Source organism: Apteryx mantelli, chromosome 1, assembly GCF_036417845.1.
Source record: "Apteryx mantelli isolate bAptMan1 chromosome 1, bAptMan1.hap1, whole genome shotgun sequence".
Taxonomy (NCBI): Eukaryota; Metazoa; Chordata; class Aves; order Apterygiformes; family Apterygidae; genus Apteryx; species Apteryx mantelli.
Window position 1 is genome coordinate 147,490,808 of NC_089978.1, and position 11,029 is coordinate 147,501,836.

An 11,029-nucleotide genomic window follows, 5' to 3' on the forward strand; every position below is an offset into this window, starting at 1 on the left:
TGATCCCTTTTGCTACACAGCTACTCACACTGCAGGGTTTTCATAGATGGTGCAGGGCTGGGAACAAGTGGCCAAAAGGAGAGGAGAGACAGGTTCCTCTCAATACAGCATAAAAAACAGGCCAAATGAAACTCATCAGAGAACAGTATTTCCTATTCCTGTTTTCCTTGTCTGCCTTTTCATCAAATTTAAAATTACAAGAGAAGCTGTTTATAAATTAAACCTACTGAAACATTTGAAGCCAAACATTGTAATGCAAAGGTAAATCATTTTCACTTAATTAATACAATAGAATAATTAGGTACTATTTCAGCTCCATTAAAGACCATATCAAAAATGTATTTTTTCTTTATTAATTATCGTCCCACTAATTAATGCACGTAGTGTCTAACATCAACCAAATTTTAAGCAACAAACTAAATCAGGAATAACATGCCCAAAATCTATTCTGAGATCAATAGTAACAGACTTTTCAAATTACATAGTTCTAGAAAGACATTATATTTTCCTGCCTTAAATCCAGTATTATGCTAATCTCAATTATTATTTGCAGTATAGGCTTGTATTTTTATAATATCTCATTTTTTAATCTCCTTGTTCCTTCTTAAGGTATGATCTCCGAATCTATGGTATTTTATTGAAATTGTTCTAAATTATTTACATTGCAAATATTGAACCATAAAACAGAAGGATCATGTCAATTCATTTTACAATCCCTTGCTGAGAAACTCCTTATATACTGCCTGTTAGCTATATACAGATTGGTTAACATTAGTTACTTCCAGTACAATAAAGTGATTTAAACATGCGATTAAGGATTTGTCCTCAACAAGAATTCTCTTTCAAATAAATTTAATATTTTAAATAAAAATATGAATATTGACCTTGAAAGTGAAGCCTGTAGAACCACTCTGCACTTCATATATTGAGAGAAACAAGCGACTTAAACATGTTTTTACTACTTCTCCATTCTGCTTATAACACATCTATTGAATCCTGAAATGGATTCCATTCGGCTAGCTTGACAGCAAGAGCTGTTCACTAACCATCTTCATCAGAGAGAGGCTTTAAAAAAAAAAAGGGGTATTTCTAAAATGCTATTCTGATTTTCTATACTCTTGTGTTTAAAAAATAAAAATAAAAATCACACAACTGTAAACCAGAAAAAGCTTAGAAAAAATATCAGCAGACATGGACTCGGAGAGTCCCTTGCCATTTCTGCAGTCGCTTTTCAGATCAGGGGAACACCGGGAATGCTAACCCAGCTAGCATCGGCAAGGGACAGCCTACCTCCCCCCACTCAAAAGCGACGCAACCAACGGTAGCGGTTTACCATTAGCGGTAACGGCACGAAGCGCATCCCAGAAAGGGCCTGCTCAGGGCAGCGAGCAGCCCTGGGAGGCAGGTACGTGACCGGTGCAGCAGCCGTCACCGCAGCGCGGCCGGCCGGCCGGCGGGGGACGACCTGCGCGCAGGGAAGGGCAGGGCCGCGCCGTGCCGCAGGTGCGCAGCCGCCGCCCGCGGGACCGGCACGGCAGGTGCGCGGGGCCGGAGGCGCTTGGCGGCGGCGAGCACGCCCTCCCGCGGGGCACGGCACGGCACGGCGCCCCTCCCTCCCGCAAACCTCCACAAAGGCGTCGGTCAAGTCGCTGGCGCGATCCATCACTGGCAAATGGCGCCCTGCCACAATCTTGACCTTCAGCTTCCCCGGCATGTTCCTCCGCCGCCGCCTCCCGCCGGCTGCGAGGAGAAAACAACAGCGGGTGTCCCATGCGGGGGCGGGGGAGGAACGCGCGCATGCGCCGAGCAACAGTCCGCGGCTGCCCGCCCATGGCCTGCGCCGCCGCTGCAATAACCGCGGGGCACGCGCGGCGTGACGCAACGCGCCGGGGAGGGAACAGCCTTTGGGCGCATGCGCTACTCACCAGGTCGCTGCTGCAATCGGGCCGGCCAAACGCGCCTAGGGAGCGGCAGGGGTGGAAGCAAGCTGTCCTCCTCCGCCTCCCACCGGCCGCAGGGTCCTGCGGCGCCGCACCGTCCCCGGTGCCGGTGTCGCCCCGCCCCGCGTCAAAATGGCGCCGCGGGCTCGGAGGCCCAGCTGGGAGTCGAACACCGACTCCTCGATGGGTGCCGTGCCAGCGCCGCGGCGGTCCCGTGGAAGGAAAGTGAGGGTGCCTGAGCGCCGAGTCATCGATTCTTGGGGCGGCCGCGGTCTGGGGCGGTCCTCCCGCGTGTGCCGCCGCCCTTCGGGGCCGGCGCGCCCGCCGCGAGGGACCGCTGTCCTCGGCGCCCCGGGCCCCGCCGCCGCCTGTCTGCCGCAAGCGGGGCCTCGGCCCTGCGCCGGGCCAGGGCGGGCCGCGAGCGGCGCCCGCGGAGGCAGGCGGCGGTGGCGTTGGCTCGCGGCCGTTGCGTCTGTGGGGAAGGCGAGGGAAGAGATGCGGTCCGGGGCCTGAGGGCGTGCGGAGGGGAGCGGAGAGCTCCAGGCAGCCCTCGGTGCGCCGCGCGTGGGCATCTCTGAGTGCCCCGGGGGAGACCCCTGCAGAGGACTTAAACCAAACAAAACCCGGGGGGAGGAGTGGGGGGGGGTTGGGGTTTTTGTTTGTTTAATCGGAAAGCAAATATTTAAAGTACTCTGAGGGATTAAGAAAAGATTAAATAGAACCTAGTTATCAGAAACAGGATTTTTGTATGGTTCATGTAACTGGGTTTTGGCTTTTTTCATTCCTGAAAAGCTCTTTATTTAGGAAATAGTGCTAGCTGGAAATAAGAAGTTTGGGGAAAAGAAAAGGGACAATTGCATCAGGTGTGTGCGTGTGTGTATTGGTGGAAGCTTCTGGGATTATGAAACCAGCCCGCATTAGAATCAGCAGGTTGTGGGTCATATCTCTGGAGTGGAGGAGTACAAAAAACCCTGAGTATTTTGATTATGCAGTCCGCAGATGTTGAGCTGAATACTAGATCTGGTTGGATTATTTCCCCCTCTCTTCTAATCTTACAAAAAGACTAAATAATGTTATGGATTTGGCCATGACATTGTAAATATGAACCATATGAACAGAGTGTGATAGTCTGTGGCATAGCAAATGAATGTATAGAGGATCTTAGGCTACTTGTCCTCAAACGAACTGCATTCAGCTTCATTAATACAGTATTTCCCCTCACTAACTTGCTTTGAAGTTATCTTAATAACAATTTATATTGTTGGTAATATCCATCATACCTGAGCAAATTATAAACAAGCTAGATGCATAGTTCCTCCTCCATCCTAGACTGGAGTGATGGAATGAGGCTATTTCTAAGGCAGGGTAGGAATAAAGAGTAAAGATCCAGGGAGGGAATCAAAACCAGGGAACATATTGCTAATGTAGGAATTAGTAATTCCTATGTTAGCATTTTAGTTTGGACCAGAAACATGCTTTTGAACGGAATCTGCTGATCTCACCTACTTAATAGATTGTGGCTCATGTCATGGAGCAATCCCAGAGCATATGAACTGGATATTCCTTTTGGGTAAGATTGAACTGAAAAATATGCTGTAACAACACATCTAATACATTCCAGCTGCTCAAGGGCATTCAGTCCATGGCAGTAAATTAAGCTAGCCTGAAATTAAATCCCCTGAAATGTGTGTCGATTGTGTGGATGCTGGGTCCTCAGCTCCATTTCACCCTAAAGATCTGCCATCAGTCAACTACATTACTTGCTAACATAGTCAATTGCGTCTTAACTTTCCTATTAGAATAGAAAGTTACCTGCAGAAGGTTGTGATGACAAGAAAATGTTCTCTGTTGCATTGTTTGGCCTTTGTTATGTGATGGTACACTACTTTATGCCCCAAGATGTAGGGAGTGTAAAATCAGTTCTTGAATATATACAAGAAGGAAGAAAAAACAAAATTTGTCATGTTCCTTATGCAGTAGAACATCCACTTGTCTTCTCTTGCTACTAAATTACAATTGAACAAATCTTAGGAAATTGTGCAGTTATTGTGATCTTACTATATGTCTTGTGATATGTTGCATATTTTTTGTTTCAGCTTATGAAGTGATGTGAATACATTAAAATTTTGGCTTTAATTTGAAAGAAAGCAAGTTTTTAGCACTTTGAGGCAGAAACAATTGGAAGTATCTTGTACATTATAAACACATAAGGATACACACGTACAACTATGTGTTAAGATATACAGTATTCCCCACTGCTGTCTACACTTCTAGGAAGTTATGCACCAAGGAGTGGTTTCTGGGTCATCAATCAAGAGATGTAAATGGCTCATGTCCACATTGCTTGCTCACACCATTCATCTGTTTTCCATGTTCATGCTGGGTACCATCTCAGGCTTGTTACTGATGCCACTTTGTTTTCCAAAATGGGGCTAAGCAGGCTGCTACTCATTGCTTGAGCTGGGAGTGGAGGGAAAAAACATTGTTGCAGAACCTGAATGAAACTCCTGATAACAGCTTGTTTAACCATCACAGGTTTGTGACATTGTATTAGGATATAAACTTTTTTTGCTATCCACACCTTACCAGTTGTAAAGAGGTCTGCAGCTCAGGGAACTTCAGGGACCAGGTGTAATATGTCTACCACATAAAATTACATGATATACCTGCATGACTAGCACTGGATCCAGAAGCTCTAAATGGAGAGTGCTGTCCTCAGTGGTCTTTGCCAGGGGAACTACCATTCACCACTGAGTATCTGCCTAGCCTGTTCTAGGCAGCAGTGTTGCTTTTGGAAGCCTCCCTGTACCTACCATAGAAGAGAAGACAAGTCTGTAGTGGGCGTGATTGTGGTGGAGGTTGTTTACCCATGAGTGGCCGACACCACAAACTTCATAGAGTTGCAGGTCTTTGCTGTGGATGTATTCCCAGCTGGGGCCACTGACAGGATTTGTGTCTTCCCAGGGCCCTCAAGAGCACACACATTAATAGCAGACCACTACAGAGGAATCACAAATGGAAACGTGTTTGTGATGCCAGGGTCTTCCTAAACCCTTTTCTAGTCAGGCACGGACTCCTTGAGCCAGACCAAGATTTTGATGTTGGATCGCAGCCAAGGATGGAGAGGTAGACATGTCTTCTGTGTGCCTTTCTTTGTCACATCAGATGCTGCTCACGCAATCTTACCTAGCAATAAGAGAAAACTCATATGTGGTCATAGAGAGAAAACTCGGTACAATGTATACACTTCAACTGGGTCCCACATTTCAGTATGATCCATGTGTGGAATACATATTCAGCTGGCTGGCTGATGGTAAATGCTGAGTAACAAGCTGTCCCCAGCATCCCCACCTGCTGTTGCTTTACCTCTGAAAATGCTAGAGAGCCGTTCCGTTTAGAGCAGTCACAGCATTCTTGCTATAATAAAATTTAAATTGTTTCAAAATAATACAGAAGAAAAACTTTATATACTTCTAAAAAAGGCTGACTATCTGGAACAGTATGTGATACGCACCAGTAATATATGTGGTAGTCCTCTGTGAACATAAAATAAATTTCTGTAAATTATGCTAAAACCTTATCTTTCCAATAAATTCTACCTTGTTACTTATATTAAATTTAAAAATTTTAAAGGAATCTTAAATCTAAGTTTTTATGTCTTTTTAAAATTCTGTCATTAGCTCTTCTGTTCTTGTTTTCTTCCCTTCAATAGAAAAGCTACTGTGACAAGTTCTACAGCACTGAACAAAAAAATGGAGCTCTCTGTTGTTCTCCAAGGATCAGACAGCATGACTGACTAATGGCTACTTAATACATGGAATACCTGACTGAATATATTCCTTTGTTAAATGAGATAGCTGCAATTTGGGACAGGCCGTTGACAATTCAAGTATTATTGTGCCAGATGCTTGCTGAAAAGGAAGCATTCAAGAGAACACCTAACACAGTAAGCTCTTCCAGGCAGATTTGGGTAAACCTGTATCACTCCTGATTCTTAAAGACCTTGATTCTTAATCTTCCCAGGCAATTCACTTCAATACTTTTTATTCTCAAACTTATTTAAAAGGTTTTTCTAATGTTTAAACTGAATCTTTTGTGCTAAAATACAAATGTTTGTTTGTTTTTTCCCCTTGTCTTATTTACTGAACCTGGAGAACAGATTAGAACACTTTAGAAACATGAAATGAGCCTTACTGGATTAGACTGGTAATAACTGATACATATGCTTTTAGGTAAGCTTTTTTTAAAAAAAAAAAAATCCACAGCATCCAGGGCCAATGAGATCCACAGATCAACTACTTGCTTTGGGAAAGTTTATCTTTTCTCCTTTTTGTTTTGAACTTATCTGATTTCATTTGTGGACCCCTGTCTCTTATAAGAGAGAATGAATAATTGTTCCCTTTCAACTTTTACTCCTGCAATAGTTTTTTATGTACTGAAGGACTTATCTAAATCTTTTTTTTTTTTAGCTGTTTAAAATCAGTAGCTTTAATTTTTCCAATCTTTCTTCATCGATCTTTGTTGATGTCTCTGAACATTCTCTTGTTTTTCTCTGAAGACTGTGAACAGGCCACAGTTTTTCTTGAAATGTAGTATCCCAAACTGGAAACAAGTGTTCCAGTGAAGTTTTACCAGTGTTGGATAGTGAACATGCCTCTCTCTGTCTGGGATAATGAAATACAGGGACTGGTGCAATACATACTTGTTTCACTAAAATTTGTGTCAAAAGATTTTTGCAAAGAAAATTTTAGCAGTCAAAAAGACCAGAAACATGAAGAACGCTTGTTTTGGAGAACCAGTTCAAATCTGTTTCTTAGATTCTTGGAAGGATCAATTAGATATGATTTAATGCTCTAAGAAACCTGCTTGGTATTATACCTGTCTTAGGGCTAAGGGCTTTCTTTACTGACAGGATAAGACCTGTCTTCCCATAAATTAGCATGTGACTTAACACATTTCATCCCAATAGTGTTCCAGTTCTTAGGGCCAGAAGGGAGTTATGGAAAGGTAGAAGGTGAAAGTTTAGTCAAAGCCTTTGAATATATATATATAAACTGTGTAAGGCATCTAAAACAAGCATTAGATTTCTCTCTATTTAGGCAAATGATGTTTAATATAATGAATACGCTTAAAATTGAAGCTTTAGTATGTACTTTCTCAGTAATATGCACACCAGAAGTCCAGAGGAAATGCCATGAAGACATGTATTTTCATCATAAGGGCAAAAACTATGCGAGAAACTGACTTGGTGCTTTAGCATTTTGTCTCTTGCTAAATTTTCCCCTTCTGCTTTAAAGTGATGTTTCAGCAGGTCATGACAATAGAAGTCCATGTTTCAGAAAGATAACAAGCGTGACATGCTTGAACAGCAGTGTTATCTTATTTGACAAGATATTGTCATGTATCCTAATGCATTGTAACCCAGCTTCTACAAACCAAGAATGCTGCTGATTATAATATAAAAGACAACTTGTGTGGAACAATGAGTGTCATAAAAATAGGAGTGTTATGAGTGGGGAAGCTGAGAGCTTTTTACCATCTAAGTGCAGAGACGTGTATCCTTTCTTTCCCAAGTGTTGTGAGTATTACAGGGTTTTGTTTTGTGTTATGTTTTCTGCTTAACTGCTAGCTAAGTATATGCTTTGATTTCCAACAAAGAGGGATTTTCTTTGTGACAGATATGCATGTTGAACCCTTAGACTAGAAACTGATACTCTAAAGAACAGGTCTTCTCCCTAAATTTAGGCTGCTGACCCTTCCCGTTAGGGTATGTTTCAATATTAGCTTACTAGGCTTCTTTAAGATACAGATTAGAAGGTTGTAGCATAAACCTTCCCCAGGTTACAATGTGGTTTGAAATGTGGTGGGCTGTGTCTCAACTGTTGGTAAGAGTGCTTTTGGATTATATCACATTAAGCTGATTCAGATTAAAATGAATGAAAGCTTACTGAAACACACCGAAGAGACTTTCGTCAGGAGTCTAAAAATACTTAGTGTATCTGCTTTTGCTTATTAGCATTCACAGAAGATACTAGTTCCATTTCTGCTTCAGTTATTGTGCTAAGCAATCTCCATAACAGCAGCCTCTGCTAAACATTATCAACAGGAAAAACCATGCAGTGGTAGTTCTTGGTTTCTGGAAAAATCCCAGCATTTCTCAGAAAACCTGGGTGTTTCAAAAAAATCTGGCTGAAAGCTATGGGCCAGCAATCTGAAAATATATTTTAATAATGCTCACAGGGATCCTCCTATATTGACTGATACATATATATCACTATATATATCACTATATACGAAAATAAATAAATATATATATAGTGTGTGTGTGTATATACATACACACACACACACATATATATATATAAAGGAACTCTGCTATCCCAGAAGAAAAACCTTACATCTGCTCTGCCTGTATATATGCTGTGCTTTGTGCCCACTCCAAGGATTTAGATGGGGGCAAAATCATGATCACTACTATTCAGTATTTTTTCTTTATGTGTTTGATATGGCATTGGAACCCCTAATCCCTCTCATCAGATCAGAAGACAGGGAGTGAAATCCTGTCTCAATAAAATCAGGAGGGTGAAACCTCATCTTACTGAAATGAATAATTAGCTTTGCTATGAACTCTTGGGGGAATAAGATTTCATTGCTGAGGTTTCCAAGCTACACTGGAGACATTCACTCTAGTTACCCTGTTTAAACAAAAGATGAAGAGCACTTTTAATATCTATTGCTATCTACATGAACAAATTCCTGATACCGTAAGGCTCTTCCATATAGCAGGCAATGATATAGAAAGGATGGAAGTCTAAGTCAGACAAATTAAAACAGGAAATATGTGCACATGACTTGCAGAAAGGTGAGTTATCTTTGAAGATATCAAAGATATGTATTTTGAATTGCTCATAATCTTAAGTCATTGGGAGCACTTAGAATCTGTAGGTCCATCACTAAGACTGTTTTGTGCTGATGTATGGATAAGAGCAAAAGAAAAGACACACGGCTTTGATAAGAGAGGCGCTACATGAAGGAGGAAAGTGACTGTGGGCAGCTTCCAGTCCTCCGTTATTGTCATCTCACTGCCAGGGCAGGTCCCTACATGTTTATAAATCCCCCTAAACAAGGGAAAGCAAGCCTGGAGACAGCTCCAGAAGAAGGCCTTGAAGGCAGGCAATAAACAGTGCCTAGTAGCTGAGCCAAAAGGTTTATTCGGACTCTCAGCTACTTGGGGAGAATGTCATGGGCACAGTTTTGCTAATTTTATCCTGCTTTGCCTAAAGCTACCTCTCTCAATAATGCTTTTTTAATCTTGATATGATAGTTATCAGGTAAAATTCAGATGGTAATAATGAATGATTTCCCTTATGGAATTAAAGTATGTGATATAAGTAATAGTATACACTGATGGTTTACTTATGTCCTGAATCCATTCAAAGTAGTTCCCAGGCTAAAGGAACTAGGAAAATAAGTTGAACTGGGGATAAAATGGTCGATTCCTTTACATTATACAGGAACTGAATACAGAATTTATTGGACTTCAGAAGGAAGGCAGTATCTTGGAATTAATATTTGAAGTTGAAGATTGTCAGGAAATTTAAATAGTGTGCTAGTGATACAACAGGATATTTGCACATTTATCTGGATTTGACTATAACATGTATGAAAACTTATCCAATAAATTCCAATAATATTCTAAAATATTATTCCCATACAGGTCAACTGAATTGAATAAACCCCTGTCTTTTGAAGAAAAATAGAAGCCAAGAATTATTCTCAAATCTTGCATTAAGGAAGAAGAATAAGCCCCATAATTTCTCAGACCAAAAATTATATTTCTGAATTGTTTAGGTACATTCATTTCCTGGATAACAAATGAAGATATCCCCTTTGGACCCAAAGAATAGTACGCTGAAGTGATCTCAACGTTTTATTCTTTTGAATGTAAGGTCTTTCAAATAGTCCACTGGAGTCAGTGGCAATCTTCTATTGACTTAAGCAGTTTGGGATTTGGCCCATATCAAGCAGTTCATAAATACAGAAGGCCATTAAAATATTCCATTTCATGCTATTATTGAAATATTTGAAAGTCTCAATTTCCATACAGAGTTAAAAGAAAGTGGATAAAATAAATATGTGTTAACATGGGAATGTACGCAATTACCTACCAAGGGAATCAAACAACTGGATCTGATGTCGTGTTCTCAGCTAGTAATTGGATATCATTTATCTTTTTTACAGTTCTTTAAGGGAAATAACATTACATATAACTTTGTACATTTTATGAGCAATGAGTGGCAATGGCATAACTGGGATATAAGTTCACAGAGATTGCAGCAGAATCTTGTGTACACATGCGGTAGCAAAGATATTTAGTTACAAACAGTACAATAATAATAGCTATTAAGAATGCTTCACATTTACAAAGCCCTAGTTGATTAGTCAACACCTAGTTAATAATTTAATTAAGTGTAATTATCAGCTACAGTATTTATATCATTAGACGATAATTAGACATTCAGTGGTGCTTTCAACATTTCTGCCCTTTCTCCTTTCAGGGTTGAGTCAAAGAAACGAAACATAACTGCAATTGCAATATGCATTGGACTTGCATAGTTATTAAAACAGTTATGTTTCCTGTTTTTTTCTTTCTTCTGATTAACATTGTTGGCATTTTGTCTTCCTTTTTCCTGTGCAAATAAAATAAATAGATTTTTTTATTTATTTCCTATCCCAAAAGATTGAGATATTAATAAACATGCATTTTTATGTATTGAAATTGCTGTCAGGATCAAAGATGATGGTCCTGAAATTTCAAAGTGGGCTAGTGTTTGTAAAAGCTGTGGTCTGTGTAATTTGTCTTGTCAACAGCTATGGCACAGGCAGCAAGAGTACATGCATACTCCTCAGCCAATTGGTCTTTGTCTCAGAGGAGACTATCTTAAGTGTAGTAACTACATAAAATATATATAGAGTAGTCTTCATGATCCTTCACCAGATATGCAAGTTATTTCATGGTGCATTAAAGAGATTAAATCGGATCACAAGCAAAACAATAAATCCTTGTTTTCTAAAACTTAAAATGAACG

The 11,029-nt window shown here is 40.7% G+C and overlaps 1 protein-coding gene and 1 long non-coding RNA gene across 7 annotated transcripts in view; one reads left to right on the top strand and one right to left on the bottom strand.

The window, feature by feature from the left end:
* Positions 1–2,225, bottom strand: part of C2CD5 (C2 calcium dependent domain containing 5) — a 78,312-nt gene extending 76,087 nt beyond the window's left edge. For 2 of the 5 annotated variants that reach the window (XM_067306101.1, XM_067306095.1), the window contains exons 1-2: positions 1,926–2,224; positions 1,625–1,740 (exon numbers count right to left, since the gene is read on the bottom strand). In XM_067306101.1, coding sequence (XP_067162202.1) covers positions 1,625–1,714 — 90 coding nt within the window. In that variant the 5' untranslated portion in view covers positions 1,715–1,740; positions 1,926–2,224. Of the gene's footprint in view, positions 1–1,624; positions 1,741–1,925 lie in introns of all 5 variants that reach the window. The other 3 variants (XM_067306116.1, XM_067306111.1, XM_067306086.1) reach the window with 2 other exon arrangements.
* Positions 2,226–3,239: 1,014 nt separating this feature from the next.
* LOC136991149 (uncharacterized) lies at positions 3,240–10,283 on the top strand. Of its 2 annotated transcripts, XR_010883191.1 has the most exons (4): positions 3,240–3,510; positions 4,905–5,066; positions 5,653–5,886; positions 9,658–10,283. It is a non-coding gene; the product is annotated as an uncharacterized lncRNA (long non-coding RNA). The 2 variants fall into 2 exon arrangements; XR_010883190.1 differs by lacking the exon at positions 9,658–10,283 and having other exon boundaries at positions 5,653–6,023.
* Positions 10,284–11,029: the final 746 nt, after the last annotated feature.